This window comes from Culex pipiens, chromosome 3 (genome assembly GCF_016801865.2).
Source record: "Culex pipiens pallens isolate TS chromosome 3, TS_CPP_V2, whole genome shotgun sequence".
NCBI lineage: Eukaryota > Metazoa > Arthropoda > Insecta > Diptera > Culicidae > Culex > Culex pipiens.
Window position 1 is genome coordinate 123,803,895 of NC_068939.1, and position 17,876 is coordinate 123,821,770.

General features: G+C 36.3%; 1 protein-coding gene across 2 annotated transcripts in view; it reads left to right on the top strand.

Annotated features, from left to right (window-relative positions):
• Positions 1-15,270: 15,270 nt before the first annotated feature.
• LOC120412950 (zinc finger protein squeeze-like) overlaps positions 15,271-17,876 on the top strand; it is a 45,162-nt gene continuing 42,556 nt past the window's right edge. For both annotated transcript variants that reach the window (XM_039573590.2, XM_039573591.2), the window contains exon 1: positions 15,271-17,029. In XM_039573590.2, coding sequence (XP_039429524.1) covers positions 16,550-17,029 — 480 coding nt within the window. In that variant the 5' untranslated portion in view covers positions 15,271-16,549. The remainder of the gene's footprint in view (positions 17,030-17,876) is intronic.

The window sequence follows — 17,876 nt, forward strand, 5'->3', positions numbered from 1 at the left end:
CAAATCCGGTAACTCTGTGTTGTCGAATTTGACAACATTGAAATGTTTCGATTTTGGGAACAATGTTGTCGATTTTGATAACATTTACAACGAAATGGAGAAAAAATTCGACGGTTTTGAAAACAATTCGATGTTTACGAATTCGACAACACAGAGCTACCGGATTTCTATCCGTGTAAACGTATGAAATTTTGTATATTGTTTTTTATTTTACTTTTTATCACTTAGACTTAAATTCCTAAAATACATATTTTTATTTTCGAATTTTTTAAATATGTTTTTGGGGACGAAAAATGACATCTTCTGAGCCATATATGGCGTACGTACGTAAAATCTGTTTAAGGAGATAAGATTTTTTGAAAAAAATCATAAAAACCGGTCAAATAATATATTGCAAATATTTTTTTAAAGCAAAATCAAATTTTGCAATCAAAAAGTACATCACATTTTTTTTTGATAATATGTACCGTCATCAGGGGTGACAATGGGTCTGAGTGGTGAGATAGGGTCAAACAAATTTCAGCATTTTTGTATGGCCCAATCTCACTCCCAGACCCAATGTCACCCCTGATGACGGTACCGTTATCAAGTTATAGCTACTTTTAGGTACCGTAAACCGGAATGGCATTGATGGGATTTTAAGTTATTTTTGGAATATTTTCGAACTGGTAAGGGTTTTCTCAAGATTTTTATTTTAAAACACGAAAAAAATGGTTTTTTTCAAGATTCTTATTTTCTACGAAGTTTGTTCTACTGAAAATGCCTATAAATTTGGAGATTTGTTTTTTTTTAATTATATTTCAAAAACACATAACATTTATTGATTACAAACATATTTTTTATTTTTATTATTTATTTATTTTTTTATTTTTTTATTGTCCAAAGAATCCGAAAAAAATCATGCCACTTTGAAAATAAAAAACATTTTTTTTTTACTTTTCAAATTTTTATAAAAACTTCTTCTTGAAGCACTTTGAAAACTTTTCTACTATGGTCAGTATGATTCCTTAGCATTCCGTACGCTTGTTTTTAAATATCACCAATTTTTCAAAAAATTATGTATCTGGTTCCGTAAAACGGTGTGACTCCACAAAATGAAAAGTACAATTTTTTCGTACAGATCTCAAACCTATCAAAGTCACCCTGGCTATCAAAGTCACCCCGTTTTACGGTACCAGAGATAGAAATTTTTGAAACATCGGTGATTTTTGAAGAAAAAAAACAACGGTATCATCAATCAAAATTTCAAAAATATTTTTTGAATTTATATTTAGACTAAGTGGTTCATGCACGATCACACATGCTAATGTAAGGTAAGGTAAAATACAAATCACGATATTTTTGTGGATCATAATGGATTATTTGAAGTCAGATATTATGAATGTCCTTTTGGATCGAAAACCAACAAACATTAGAATATAAATTGAATTTGTCCGAAGTTTCGATTTGATCTCTGAATATGCATTATGGTTCAACATAATAAGTTCAATTAATTTTGTGTCAAACTCAGTGTATGCAAATACAGTACTCGCGAAGAAAAGAAAACATTTCTTATTCCTCGAGAAAAGGGTTGATTTTCTTTCCATTTCTTGTTGTAAATAATGAAAAATCATCCACAAAATTAGAATAAATAGGGGAACGCTTCCACCCTGCTCTGCAGTTTGCCTTTAAAGCATAACCTCATTGCACATACAATGAGAAAAAAGTTCTTTCCTTCGTTTTTTTTTTTTTTCATTAAACTACATTACGCGAAGGCGAGAAGTTTTAACCCTTCACGCTGAACCTTCGACCTCTTTCCCCTTCGGAGGTTAAGGAAATTAACTTTTTTTTTCGCTCTCCTCGTTTGATTCTTGCAAGACAACTTTTTTTTCTCCTCCACCTTCCGTTTGATCTAATTCCGGGCGACACCCTCCTACAATACGAGCCGATGATTAATCCGTTGGAATCAAAAGTTTTTTTTTTCTTGTTGGGGTTAGTTCTACGCGATACAGCTTTATCAGAGTCCATTTTGTTTTTTTTTTATGCGTTTGGATGGCACGTGGCGTCCTGCAATCGAAGTTGGTGTTGGCTTTGGTGTTTGGTTGAGGGAGGACGCCATTTTTAATTACTTTTGAAAATGTGATTGAAATTTCCAGTTTATTTGACATAATTTAATTTTTATGAGAAAAATGTAATTAGTACCAGTGAAATCTTCACTATCTGGAAATGATACCTTGTCAGCAATCTAAACGATTAAAGAAGATCTCTGAAATTCATCACTCAAATATGCCACACACACTTCCTCAAACACATCAAACTAACAGAGCCATGACTGGGTTAATGAGGATCATCGGAGTGAAAACCCACCAAAACCGTAAGTCCAAACACAACAAAAAAAACTGTTGAAAAGTAAACTACGTTTGTCGTTTTTATATCGTGTCTTTTTTCAGTATTTTTTGCTGCTCGTCTTCTAACCAACAAAACGCTTGGCCGAGGCTGTTAGCGCGTGCCATTTCTCTCTTTCTCTCTATCTCTCTGTTTATGTTACAATTTGTTTTGTGCGTTTTTTTGCTTCAGTTTTTTTTCTGCCTTCGATTTCCTAAAAATCGTTAAAAGAAGTAACTACAAGATAATTTACTCTCCTCGTCGGTCGACGCGTGGACCAAAAAGTCACAACTCAACCCAAACCCTGGGCTACGGGAAGGAGGAACCGAAAGAACCGATGAATCTGTCCTTCTTGGCTTTTTCCCCCTGCCCTGGAAGAGGGTCGGTTTGGGCTGCTGACGAGAAGGGGGAAGAAATGGTCATCCTCCAGGGCTACGCCGTGAGTTGGCCCAGTCGGGCACACTCAGGTAGAGAAATGGAACGGAATTAAAAGTGCCTTTGGCGTGAGGAGGAGGACGCTTCCAGGAATGAAACCGGTTGATCCAAATACCGAAAATCGTAGATTGGCATACTGCTTGCAGTTAGAATTCATCTTGAGGATAAAAATGCCCAAAATTTAGCAAAAGATTATAAAGTTTGAAGAAAGTTTTATAAGTTCATCACTAAGTGAACCTTATTTACAATGCAATTTATTAATATTTCTATTATCATCTAGAGGAATGCGTTTTGTATCAATTTTCTAGCATACTAAATATTGGGCTTGTACACATTTTATTCAAAGTTTTTTTCCCTCAGCCCTGGTCAAGGCCGAGGGGAGAGCAAATCAATAAAATTATAGAGCAATTCCAGCTCAAATCAGGAATTTTTCTGGTACTTTTGTACCCGACCCTCTCCGATTTCAACGAAACTTTTTAGACATGTTATGCTAGGCCTCTATAAGCCATTTTTGTGTATATGGAGCCAATTGCACTCGTAAATGACATTTGAGAAGGGCGTAAGTTATTAAAATATTTTTGTATTTTTTAATTAAAAATTACTGTATCTCGAAGCGTATAATCGTATCAAAAAGTGGTCAAAGACAATCTTAGAGGAAATTGGACGGGCTTTCTGAAAGAAAAATACACGTCACTTCTATGAGATTTTTCAATTTGTAAGTTTAAATGTCAAATTTTAAGGTGATGTCAAGATTTTTTTTCGTTAAATTTTTTTGAGGAAATTGCCGCAGATGTTACAAAAAGACTGACGAAAAATGCAGGATGGTATGTCTCTCCTAAAAAAAATAAAAAATCATTTATTAAAACTGTTTTTTTGCAAGGTGGTCTTGTTGGAATCAATTCTCCAGACAATTGGGTCCTAAAATGAAGCTTAGATTGCTGATATTATTGTTTACAGCGATAAAGCTTATTTTTCTGAGTACAATGACCCTATGTACGACCACAAAGAGTTTAAAATGGATTTTTAAATCAATTTTGAAAAATTAACCTCGCTGTCCTTCTTGGCAGAAAAGTTCCTAATTGACAGCTTGTTCCAAGGGGACCATAGTTGATCCATCGAAAAAATGTCGTCATGTCATTATTTTTTTTTTTGCATTAAAATGAAAAAAGTGATCAGAAATGGTTATTGATCGTGTTTTTTACCGTTGTACATAAAAATTGACATAGGGCTTTAGTACCCAATTTACATAAAAGTCTCCATATTGACCATTTTCCTTTGTCCAATCCTTGTCAAGATACAGTGGTTTTATAAAAAAAATGTTGAAAAAATATCCTTCTTGATAGGTTTTTTGCCAATTTCTATATGACAGTCTCGAAAATATTTTTACCGGAAAACTCGTCCAATTTCTCATAAGTTTGCCTTTGAAAGCTTTTTAATTTGACTCGTTTAATATCCTCGTAAGCTTATTAACTATCCAGGTTTCTACCACACTGAAAAAATATTATATTTTCAGTTAATGTAATTAAGCTTATATCCGTAGATACATCCAATTGAAATCTTGTCAAAGGCAGACTTATGAGAAATTGGACGAGCTTTCCGGTAAAAATATTTTCGAGACAGAAAAATCAAGTCTGTCGTATAGAAATTGCCGAAATCCTGGAATTGCTCATAAATGGATTTTTCTGGATGAAATAATTGTTCATTTATTGTTGAAACTTTAAATTTTTTATTTGAAAAAAAGTTAAATTTCACGGCTTTTCATGGAAATTTTCAAATTTCACAGATTTCACACTATTTGCGAAATCGTGAAAATTAATGACTCTAGTAATGACAAACATTTCTCATTATGTATCTAGCTGTTATTGATGATTGGACCACTGAAAAATCGAATAAAATACTAATTAGTATATACTGAATACCTCGATTTTACAAGTATTTTCAATGAGAATCTAAATTTCAGTTAATAATTTATTTTGCCTCCTCATTTTTGAAATGGGGAGGACAAAAACTTGCAATAAATTTTACTAGAAATTTTACACTTTTTTATTTATTTTAGTTTATTAAACAAATATATTTTTTATTTTGCCAGCAATTTTTTTATTTGGTGAGAGTTATCTGGAATCTGTAGTTAATTTATAAAAATTCCCAACATTATATTTTCCCTGGGCATTGTCATAATGAGTGTCATAGGTTTGATGCTTGTTTGGTATGATTTAATTCGATGTGGAATTAAAATCGAAGTTTTCAGTATATTGCTGATGTGTCCCGCCCGTGTGGATCAATCGGACCGCGCACTGGATTCACAATCCAGAGGTCGTCGGTTCGAATCCAGCGGCGGGCGCTCTAAAATTCTAAGTGTCAAAATGGGTATTCGGCGCCGTCGCTCCGTGCCATACTTTCATACACTTAGGAGCCCAGGGCGGCGAAGTCCTTGTAGATAAAAGGATGACACTAGTAGTTGGTACTAGCAATGGTGGCCAACAGCTATAAAGTCAACTTCGTTTTTCGCTGATGCTTCCATTTTTACACATGGACACCACTTCATGCTGCGAGAACCCACTTTGGCGCAGTCTCAGGGCTTAATCGATGGCCGGTAAGCTGTCATCGAGACAAGGAGGTTCTCCGATAGTTGAAATATCACATTTGTACAATGAACATATGTGATTTTTCCCTATCTTAATGTGGGTGTCAGGTTAGAATGCGGGTTTTTAAAAAATTAGTTTTTGTAGAATTTAGGATTTTAACTATAAATATCAACTTTTAATACTTTGCCTTTAGTTATTTAGGGACAAAATTAGTAACAGTGAATTTAGTAATTCTATCAGAATCGGTGATTTTCATTCAAGTAGCATAAAAACCATTATGATTTGTCAAAATTTCCGTAGAGTCTCGATCAATCAATAGTGAAATGATATCGGACTAAGTTCGTTGATCTGTTGAACTAACGGTTGTCGGATTATGATTGTATCGACCATTGTTGCGAATCGAGGATCTACTGGAATTCTGACGATCAAATGGTCGTCTTTTTTAATTCACGACTTGTAAAATATGAACTGTTAATCTATTATGTTTTTGTTGTTTTTAAAAGAAGCCAGACAGGTTTAAAAAAAAAGCATACTAGAATTTTTTGCTATTAGTTAAAATTTCGGTGATTTGAGATAAGAGTAGCTTTCGGATAGGTTACTTTAAATCTTGTATTCAATTCAAGTTAGGTAGTTATCCGCAAATGAATATTTGGACTTATATGAATAATTGAACATTTTGGACATATGAATAACACACAACTGTACATTTATTCTAGAGTCAGATCCATACAGCGTCAGTGTTTATTTGGTCGAAGTTTACTAATTCATTGGCAGATCTGATTCTAGTTGTAATGTACGACAAGACTACTGACGGACGTGACAGGACGAGGGCCCAGTTTAGAGGTTTCAACATCAACGATGTGCGGCTGGATCACCCTCCCAAAAAAAAAATCCCAGCATTATATTTTTTCCAACTCTGAAAATTCCCAATCGACTGCTTCTGCTAAGATTGTAGAACTTAAAATTCGCGATGAAAATATTTTGCTTATTTCATCTGAAAACTTCTTATTTGCTTTTGGCATCTCTTAATAAACAACTCAAAATCATTGGTCATATTTTATCGCTTATTTCACTTCGCATGTTTCATGTATTGTAATTATAACATAACAACAAACTATGATTTACACCTTTAAATTTAAAAAAAAACTTGATGCAATTACGTCTAAAATCACAATATCCTAAAACATAAAATAACTAATTATAGCCTGAAAAGGATCTATCAGATGTTTTTTAACAATTTTAATTTATGGCACAATTCATTCAGAAAAAGGAAAAATAAAAAATTGCTCTAAAATTTTGTGAAAAAACAATGTATTTTCCCAACTCGGATTAAAAAAATATCATTTGCTCAGATACAGTCCTGGAATGAAAGTAATGCATAAACATTTCGTTTTTGTGGGTTTTAACAATCAAGATAAAAATGATAGGTAAAATTATAATGTTTGGGACCAAAATGTTTATTTTATATTACATATTTTGAAATTATGTTTATGTTTATAAGGTTCGAATAAAGGATTAACAATTGCGAATTGAATTAGTTCTAAATGCAGTTTCTGAAGACAACATCATTACAAATGTTATCTGACATATTTGAGTTTTTTTGTTTGTTCAAGGGAAAATCAAAGTCATGACAACGTTTGAAATAAGCAACTTCAAAAGGGTAATTGAACTTAAAGTGTCTTAAAAAGTAACAGCAGTTAATTACATTATTTAAACATGGAAAATGTGTTTTAAAATGTAATGTTGATTTTGAACTGTTTTCAAACACGACTCTTTGAACAGCAACTTAATAGTTTAGGTACTTGTCAAATTGACAAAATCCCCTTTTTTTGTTAGACCGATGCAAATATTGTTCATAGAACGAAAATAGAGCTGTTAATCAATTGAGAACAATCCTAAATTTATTTTTTGCATTGATAATCATATTACGCTCGTTACCATGGTTTGTAATTTATATTTTTAATACTCTTTTTCGGTTAACTTCATTCTGGGTACATTTTGAGTCATGTTACTCAATAATTTAAAAAATTTACAGTTGCACCTCTACGACAATGATGATTGCAAGCGTACTATTTAAAACAGGGGTGACCAAAGCAAGGCCCGCGGGCCAAACGTGGCCCGCAAGGTGATTTTTTGTGGCCCGCGAACTCATTTTGAATGATCATGTGAAATGGCTCGTTGACCACTTGTGAAGTGATTTTATACTTTTTCGAAATTCAGGTTTATTTCAAACTTTATTATGCTTATCTTTTTTAATTAAAAACAAAAACCTATGATTTATTAATATGTTGATCACCCTTTTATTACACAAATATTTTGATAAAAAAATATCTTAATAATTAAAACAATTATATCCGTTTCTATGTTAGTGAAACTAGTAAATATCGTCAAAACTTTTATCAAACAATTTTAGAAAAAAATCATAAAACGTTCAAACTTAACTTAGGTAGAAATCTGTAATAATTAGAAAAATATGAGTATTTCATATTCTAATTTGAAAATCATAATGGCCCTTGTTATGAACTGACCCTCAAACTTACTTTGCACTTAGAAACCTTCCCTCGGGATTCGAACTGATTATTCTGCTTATTCTCTACAGACAGTTGGCTAACGAATCTGATTTACTAACATCTGATGAAGGCAGACAAAATGTTGAAATTTGAGGAATATGGCTGTTGCAAATATTTTACAAAATGTTGTTGACCAACTTTTCTCTCCCGCCTTAACATTAAATATTGGCTCGAGTAATAGAGGGCAAAATTTAGTTTATTCAAAAAACTACAAAATATCAATGAAATTTAAAGTACAATTAGCTGAAATTAATTAAAATTGCATTCCTCTGCGTTTAGAATCATTTTGAGCATTTTTTTTAAATTTAAGTGAATTTTAGATGAGCTGTAAGGCTGTAAGTGTTTTTTCGCTTAAATATTATTTTCGTCGAATCATACTTTTTTTTAAACTGAAAACAGCTTGAATTCTGGCTCTCTACGATTATTTACGACGAGTGCTGAAAAAATCTAATTTTACACCGAGTTCTATGCAACATTTTTTGCAATTCCGAAAATGCATTTTTTAAATAACCTTTTTTGTAAATTTGGCCCGCAGCCTCATTTGAGCTTCAAATTTGGCCCGAACTCAAAAAATATTGAGCACCCCTGATTTAAAATGTCTAAACACACCCGTAGCACAAAGAGGTAATCAAAAAGTAATCTAAATTTTAACTATACAAAAACAGTCTCTCTGAATGGTGATCTTTGGACAAAAATGGCATTACAATAAAAACATTAAAAAATATTAAAATCAGAAATAATTAAAATGATTTTGTTATGAAACAAGTTTGAAATAATAAGATGAAATTATGTAGAGTTACTTCAAAACTAATAATTGCTTCAATTTCAACAATCAACATAATTTTGAGAGATTTTAACAAATGAATAGGTGCACAACCACACAGATTCAAGTGTTTCGGCACAAGAAGACGAAAAAAAATCATTAGACATTCCGATTTATGCTCTCAAGCACATTTATGCTCCTAACCACCGCACGCACTTCATATCAGTCAACCATCCAGCAATCCTTCCGGAATGACGATGGACAGAGTTATGCTGCTCTGTGTAATACCACCACCACCACAACCATCAGAGAGAGAAAGAGTGTGCGAGAGAAAGCGTTCAGAACACGGACACGCATCTCGCTCTGTGGTCCGCTGGTTTTGTAGTTTATGTAAAAGCACGTGCGTGAGTTCCCCATTGAGAGCATACATAAGAGCACAAAGCATAAGAGTGCCCATGTCGGCTCACATCTCTTCACTCTCCAGTTTTATGTTTGGAACGAGTCGGCACTCACCTCACTCACGCATCATTCTCTCACTCTATTTCATTCTCTCAAGTTATTTTTGGGTAGGGATGTCATCGTTATTAAGAATACTTTGATTTTGCTACATTTAGTGCTAAATATTTGTTGTTTTTATGAAATTAAAATAAATTCTAAAAAAATCTATTTGCAAAAATCCTAGAACTAACCCACAAATTAGTTATGCGTGCCACCTCTCATGCTCACACACATGTGGTGTGAGTGCCCTCCCTCGAAATATGCTCACCGCAGCCGTGCTCACTCACAATGGGTGGTGTTTACATATGTATGCTGTCGATTTTTTTATGTTTTTATCACGTTCCACAAAAGTGCGCCTGTGTGTTGCATGTTTTTGCTTAGGTATTTTTTTTTTCGTCTCTGTTCCAACTCTCGCACTCTTTTATCGAGTTTGATTGACCCGCAGGGCTACCACTCCAAAACGCTAAACATGTGTGTGCGGGGAGAGCGCACATACAGCCAGACACAAACACATACATAATCTGTAACTTCTATGCAAAACACAAGTGGCGACTCTCCATGGTAGCACAACGCACCACCCAGCGTGTGTATGTTTGCAGAGAGGGGGTTTTTTTTCGGGAAAAACGTGAAATTGGGATGTTCAAGTTGTGGTATTAAAAAAAGTATTGAATACAAAAAAACTATTTTCCAATTTCAAGCTTATTGTAGAGGGTTAAGCTTTAAACAAAAGTGATGTCTGAGCACTTTTGGTGCTCTAAAAAACAAACAATTCTGTTTTTAGTTAAAAATTGCAAATTTTAATTTTAAATATCTCGAAAAAGCGCAGATCTAATTTAAGGCATCAGATTGCATTTGAAAGGAGAGATCCAGCACGGCAATTGCTGAAAAAAATTTGGGATATTTTTTAACTCGAGATATCTTAGTTTGAAAATGTGTAATTTTCAAGCGCAAAGTATATGGAAGTATATGTTTTTCCAAAAAAAAACTTTGAAATAACATTTTTTGTTATGGAAGAATAACTCCAATTGTTATAAGGATGATCGGATTAGTTGTTAAAATAACAAAAAATAATAACAAAGATTTGTTCGAAGAATAACTTGAAATGTTATTAGTCTGTTATAACAATAACAATTCAATAACAAAAAAATCATAACGGCGAATAACAAATCTTGTTATAAATAACATAAAATGTTATTGGCTTAGTATTTTCCAATATCAAAAAATGTTATTCCCGCGTTATTTCCGTCTGCTCGGGAAACCAATTTCAAGTCGGCTAAATCTCGATCACGTACTTTTTCAAAACATTACAAAAGTGCAAAAATGATTGCAAATCAAATTATTCTTTTGAGGAAATTTGAAAGCTTTTTCGGTAATTTTTTATATTTTCAAATGATTCCTCATCTCAAAAATTCCAAACTTAGCAAAAAAAATTCCGTCAAAAAGAAAATCTATGATTATCAAAATCGACTCTTGGTGGAAAAAAGTGGGTTTTATAAGAGCAGTGGTTGTCAACTAGTTTGGAATTTCCTCATGGGAAGGGGGCGATTTGGATGTCATAAATATACAATGTCTTAGAACGTGTTTGCAAAAGACTTAATACTTTATTGGACATATTCTTTGAATTTTTCATGCTAAAAGTTTGAAAAATGGAAATAGATTTATTTCAAACAGATTGTTTTTTATTTTTTACATTACAGTTTTTGTAAAGTAAATAGATTTCAATCATTTTTTTGGTTTGTTTTCACATTTTTTCAACGAGAACAATTCTTAAATATTTGATTAAAGTTCACATTAACTTTAAAAAATATTAGCTATTAACTTGAGCAATTCGTATAAAAACAAGTTAGGTTAAGTTTGTTAAGTAAAGATTGTTTTTTTTTGTAATTTTTGGATTCCATTTAACAATATCCCGAGCAGACGGAAATAACGTGGGAATAACATTTTTTGATATTTAAAAATACTATGCCAATAACATTTTTTGTTATTTATAACAAGATTTGTTATTCTCCGTTATGATTTTTTTGTTATTGGATTGTTATTGTAATAACAGACTAATAACATTTTTAGTGATTCTTCGAACAAATCTTTGTTATTAATTTTTGTTATTTTAACAACTAATCCGATCATCCCCATAACAAAAAATGTTATTCCAAAGTTGTTTTGGCTTTCTACCAATATCAGACCAATAACTAATTTTGTTATGATAACATAAATTGTTATTAAACCCTTATGCAAAAATGGATTTTGCAAAAAGATTCCATACCACTTTCTGTTATTTTAACAGTATTTGTTATTAAAATGGCATGAATTTTGTTATTACCGTCTGCCCGGGTAGCTCTTTTGACAATTCTGTGAGTATTTTATTTCAACAGAAATAAAATAATATTTATTTACCAAATTTGGTGGCAATCTGATTTCTTATACATTTGTTTGGTTTAGTTGATTTAGTTTTAAAACATAGAATATTTTATAATTCTGTAGTTTTGTTTACCTATACATAATTCGCATAATTTTTAACCCTAATGCTGTTATATTACCCCAATTTTGGTTCAAAAAGTAAGATAATAGTAGAAAAGTAGAAAATTTTATAAATAAGGTTTCATTTATAATTTTTCTTTTATATAAAATATTATAAATTATATAAATATTAAAAATATGTACTCATACCTAGATTAGATGTTATATTACCATTTCATACTGTAAAGATGAAAGTTAGAATTAACTGTTCGAAAAGTTTTAAGAAGAAACTTATGGACAAAACCAGTGTTGCAACTTTGTTTGTTTAGACATTTAGGAATAAAAAAAAAAATCACAGATTTTTCAAAATTGCATAGGATGCAAAAACATCACTAAATTAATTTAAAAAGCGTATAAAGTTAATTAATTATTTCTTTACTCTCAAAGTGTCATGATTTTCTCATTTAAAATAATTTTGCGTCGGAAAACGATCTGAGTTATTGGATTTGTTGGACAATTTAATACTAAGAACAATTTAATTTTTACAATTTATAAAAAAAAACGAAGTTGACTTTATAGCTGTCGGCCACCATTGCTAGTACCAACCACTAGTGTCTTCCTTTTAATCTACAAGGACTTCGCCGCCCTGGGCTCCTAAGTGTATGAAAGTATGGCACGGAGCGACGGCGCCGAATACCCATATTTACACAAAGAATTTTAGAGCGCCCGCCGCGGGATTCGAACCGGCGACCTCTGGATTGTGAGTCCAGTGCGCGGTCCGATTGATCCACATGGGCGGGACAATTTACAATTTATAAGCATGCTGAAAATTGACAACAAAAATGATATTTCCACGAAATAGTATATTTGTAATTTGCTTCAAAATTTGGAACTGGTAATTGGGAATGGTAGAGTATTTTTTTTAAATACAATTTTGAGGCGTTTTGGCCACTATTACGGTTAGTTGCGTGTAGGCTAGATCCATGCGCAAATTTTGACTATTCAGCTGGGGCCAGATTTTGGAGGGCTGTGTGCTCAAAACTTCAATGTTACGTATACCATAACTTGCGCAAGGTTCTGGCCTACAAGTCACTGATGATGATATCCGTTAATAATCTCAAAAAAAAACTTGAACCAAATAGGTATATTCTCAGGAACACATATTTTCTGAAAACATCAATTTTCACGGACAGAATTTTTCAATCAATGTGAATATTATTTTCTCCAGTCACGCTGTGCCACGTCATTTGTAGACGTAAAATTTACGTTTTTCAAGAACTTGGGGGTTAAGGAGTTAAGCATTTGAATTCCTTTGGCGTGAACAAGTAACGTAATAACACAGACAAACAGACGTGACTCTCCATACAAATAATTTTTGAAATTCATCGTCCTTCATCAAACCACCAAATCACGGCAACGCCAGCGCTGCCTGGTGAGCTTATGCCGAAGCTCAGCCCAAACATACCAATACAAACCCATTACTGTCATGTGTCATGTCAGTGTATGCGTGAGACAATCAAGCCTTAACGATTGCAACAGCTGATTTAAATAATGTTGTTGTTGCTTATCGTCAGTACTCGATGAAATAAAAATAAAAATTAACACCGACGGCCGAAGATGACGGCCAAACCATGCGGCAGCATCAGCAACGACGCACCACAACCGCAACGACAGATACCAAACCACTGGTCCTCCCCGTTGCTCCCAAAAACATTCCTTCTCTCCCGAAACCTCGAACCACCTGATCAACAAGATACAAGTGGCCGCCGAAATTGAAAAAAAAAATCAATTCAAATCTACCGGAATTGATCCCAACGATGGCCGTTTCGAAACATCCGCGGGAAACGTGTCCACGGCGCAGTTATGTTGCGTTAAACAGCAAAAAGTGGCGACTGAGATGAAATAAGTCGCAAAGATTCCAAAGAACGCTGCCGCAAACTCTTACATCGAAACAGAACAACTGTGGATGAAGATTGAGTGGCGCTCACGATCGATGCAACATCGCCAAAAGGACGACCAGCAGCAGCAATTCATGAAGGATAAGCAGGTTGCTCCAAGGTTGCTCTGAAGGAGATGACTTCACCACAGAATCTGGCTTCCTCCGCAGCCTCGGCAGCGGCAGGCCTACCGGGTTAATAGTGGGGCAAAGGGTATGTCCCTTGGTATGTCCTCGCTAGTCAGCCGCTCATCTGACCTTGGTCAAAACTGCCCCAATCTTGTCCCGCAAAGCCTGGATTGTGGATCACCGTTAGAATTCCTGAATTCTATCATATTTTGTTTTGTGTCATTTGTTGCCACGTGCTCACGCTCAACTTTACAACAACAAAAACACATTACACACACTGAGGAAAGACGGGCGAGCATTCACGGCAGCAGCGCCATCAGCGCCGGGTGAGTGGATGCCGAAGCTAAATTGCATTTGAAATAACCGTTTTGGCTCGGTTATTGAAGGACGATGGTTCCGAACTCGAGTGTCCCGTCTGTTTGTCTGTGGTAATAATTTAAAAACGAGAAATTTCAACCAAATCATATCAGTTAATTTCGGTTGAATGTTTTTGTGATAAGCTACTGTTATGTTTGCAAGAACATTTCCTTTGAAACTTCGGGAAAGGAAATTATCACTTCTGTTACGGACTTCAGGTTGAATTTAGGTATAAGCCTTCACAGGTCGCCGGTAGCCTTCACTGTGGTTAAATCCGGAGTTTAAATGTGTATAGCCGCTTTTCTGATATTTTTGGCCAATAGGTTGGCATTTGTTGATTTTTTTCTGAACTTTTTTTCGGAGCTTCGTATCTTTGGAATTTGATGGTTGTTTCATACTAGATCTCTCAGTGACTCCATGAATTGATCTTACAACTGCAAGGACTCTGCTTCCTGATCTGATGTTCTTCGTAACTGTTGTTTTGTGCAATGGGTGCCTAAGATTAACTCTTCGAAGAACTTATTAATGCACAAGAAGGTAAGCAGCAGGTTTGACACTATTTGACGTTGTCCCGCTGGAGCTTCAACCTGCAAACAAAAGGGTAAACAAACACTGCGTCAATTTTATCCTTCAATCGAGCACCCCTACAAACGTCAACACACTCTGCCGCCGCACCGACCAACAGACTTCAGTCATGCCGAACAACCCGATTACTACGATGCGGTGCGACGACGACGGCTCCTCTCCTTCCAGCGGCTCTCAAACACACAATTTTTTCGGGCGTTGAGTGATGTGTGTTCGCTTTTTTTTTCTTTCTCGTGTCGCTCTCCCTCTCTCCCCCTAGCGTTTTTTTCCAAACCACCACACGCTCACACTCTCCCTCCGTTCGCTCTCTCTCTCTCTCCAGCACTCACACCACCGAACAGCTCTCCCTGCTGCTAGTCGGGAGAGCAGCGAGCATAGCCTACTCCACCAGGCCTGCTTTAGAAATGTTTTACACAAAACGCACGTTTGCCAGTGTGCGTGCGCCGCCCGTATATACACACAGCAGCGCGGAGAGGCGCGCACGGGTGGTGGTGCGTGTGGCGCGCGTACACACCACACAGGCCCCGACACACAAGATTATAATGCTAAAAAGTTTGAGGACCAAAAACTTTTTCTAAAACCAGTCGAGTTTTTGCCTTGCGCTGATTAACACACATTTTTCACCGCGCGCGCGAGACTCTCGGAACGACGTCAAACGTCTGCCACTGACAGCCCGCGGGGTCGCACTTTTTCGGAGTTTCGGATTGTGATTTTGTTGCGCGGTTAGAACACGTTCTCGCGCGAGTAGACGGTGCGCGCGAAGAACAATACGAGCGCGCGTGTGACAGTTTGAGGATTAACCGGCCTGCTTGGTTGTTTTTGTTCGTTGTGTGCGATCGTCAAGTGAATTTCTCGAAGAGCTTTCGGCGCCACTCGGAAGTGGTGATCCAAGTGTGCGGCGCGTGTGAAGATTTTGGATTTTTTTGACGCGCTCGACTGCGCGCTCGAACCCGGAATAGAACAGCGGACCAGAAGGTTGCAAACCTTGCGCTCGCTACACCCGCGCACACAAATTCGGTTGTAGTACACCACACTCTTTTTTCATCGCTCGAGTCATCCGAGTGCTTTTCTGTTGTTATGCGAATAATTTTTTCGCTATATACCACATAAAAAGACCCGTGTCCCACCCCCGCCCTCCCGGGATCGAACCCACGATTCTCGGCTTGACTCGTCGTAAAATTCGTCGTACGTGAGAGCTTGCGGCGACCAACTTTTTTGAAACGCGATTTTTTTTCGGGTTCTTTTCGGCTCTGTGTGTTGGAGAGTAGTCGGCAAACCAAAAAAAAAAAGAGAACGAAGAGAAAAAAGATTCAGACATCCCACGGCGAAACGAAGCGAAAAAAAAGAAGGAAAATTCGCTCAGTGTGACGTGTACGTGTGACAGTGCATGTGTTTTTTGGGAGAAACGACAGAAAAATAAAAAAGTAAAAAAAGAGGAAAGGTACGGTGTGTTCTCGAGAGGAAAAACGGTTCTCGGCGTAGAGAAACACACACACCCACAAACACGGTTCGGTTTATCGACCGAAAGGAAAAATAAACAATTTGAAAAACTTCAAAGTGATAAGGCAGGAAGTAAACAGAGCGAGCGCGCCAGACTTGTCTACCCCCAATGCGGTGGTTGCCATATCGTAGCAAGCGTTGTTGATGAGGTTGCTGATCTGACAGCATCCTCACGGCCTACTAGAGCTTCGGCAATCTGTCCTCCTTCTTTCCACCGCCCGCGTCCCGGACCGACTCCGGTAACGGCTCCAAAATTCTGTCCATACAACATCACCACCACCCCCACCATCCGCCAACCAGCGGCACCCTGGAGGGCAGAACGATCGAGTACCGGCCCGGTGGCGGGCTGGACTACCACAACTCCCCCCTCATGGCGGAAATCCCGACCGGGGACTACAGCCACCTGCACCGCTCGATCGACCAGCTGCGCTCGATGAACGAGCGTGGCGTCTTTGGCCAGCTGAACGCCCTGTCGGCGGCCAACTCGACCGATCTGCGGTCCGCCATCGTCCACGACTACAAACCGTACATCAGCGACCTGCACCGCCAGCAACAGCAACAACAGCAGCAGCAGCAACAACAACAGCAACACCAGCAACAGCAGCAGCAGCAGCAATCTGACAGCAGGCTCGACTATGCCGCCGTTGTGCACAAGCAGGCGCTGGAGGAGCACGCGAGGGCGGCGGCGGCGGCCGCAGCCGCGGCCAACAACAACAATCAGGATCCGGCCGATTTGAGGCACGGTGGTGCCCTGCAGGACCAGGACCAGAAGCCGCAGCTGCACTACAGTGCACCGTCGACGCCGCCGACGCCGCTGTCGATTACGGAAGCGCAGATGAACGAGAGCAAGGTAGGTGGAATCGTAGTGTGCGGGGGGGGTGGAATGTTTCAGTGAAGGGAAACAAGGGCGTCTGTGTTTGGATGGAATCTAAGTAATTTTGGATTTATTGAGTTAGATCTGAAACATCTGAAAGATCTGAATCGCGGTATAAGGCTAACAGTGTTGATTTAAAGCTTGTTTTGTTCTACGAGAAGTTTCTTTTAGTTATTGTTTGTTCAGTTGAAAATAACGTTTTGGGATTACAAAAAAAGTCCACGTCGTTCACTTCTAAGCAGCAGCAAAAATATTGTTAAGCGATTTTTTGATTTCTGTTGTCCTGAAAATGGGACTTCTTTTGTCTAAGAATAGCTTGCTTGGATTTGTAAAGCCTTTTCATGAACAAATCAAACCGCTTTTGAGTCTTCGACAAATTTTAAAATTTAAAATGCTTATTAAAAAGTAAACCTTCGAAAAAAATGATTTTTTGTAATTTTGTTTCATTTTCTCTTTTTCAATAATGTATTCAATCAATAATAACAAATATATTATTTCCTCATTATTTAAAAAATGCAAACTGTGTCAAAAAGTGTTCAAATTGAAATTTGTTCTGGATTCATGTGTTAAAATGCAGATTTTAAAGTTTTGGAATCGATATCTTGTTTTATTTAATATGATTTATATTCGCCCTTCAAATCTAACATTTATTTTTAATTATATTTAGGCAAAATAATATATTAATCATCAATCATCGCTCAAGAATTGTCAAAACGGAAATTTAGAAAATTAACAATATTTTTGAAGCTAATCGTGTGAAACCTGCAATCGCAGGCAAAAATATCATCGTAAGCTGAACTAATCAAAAACCCACTGAGAATTT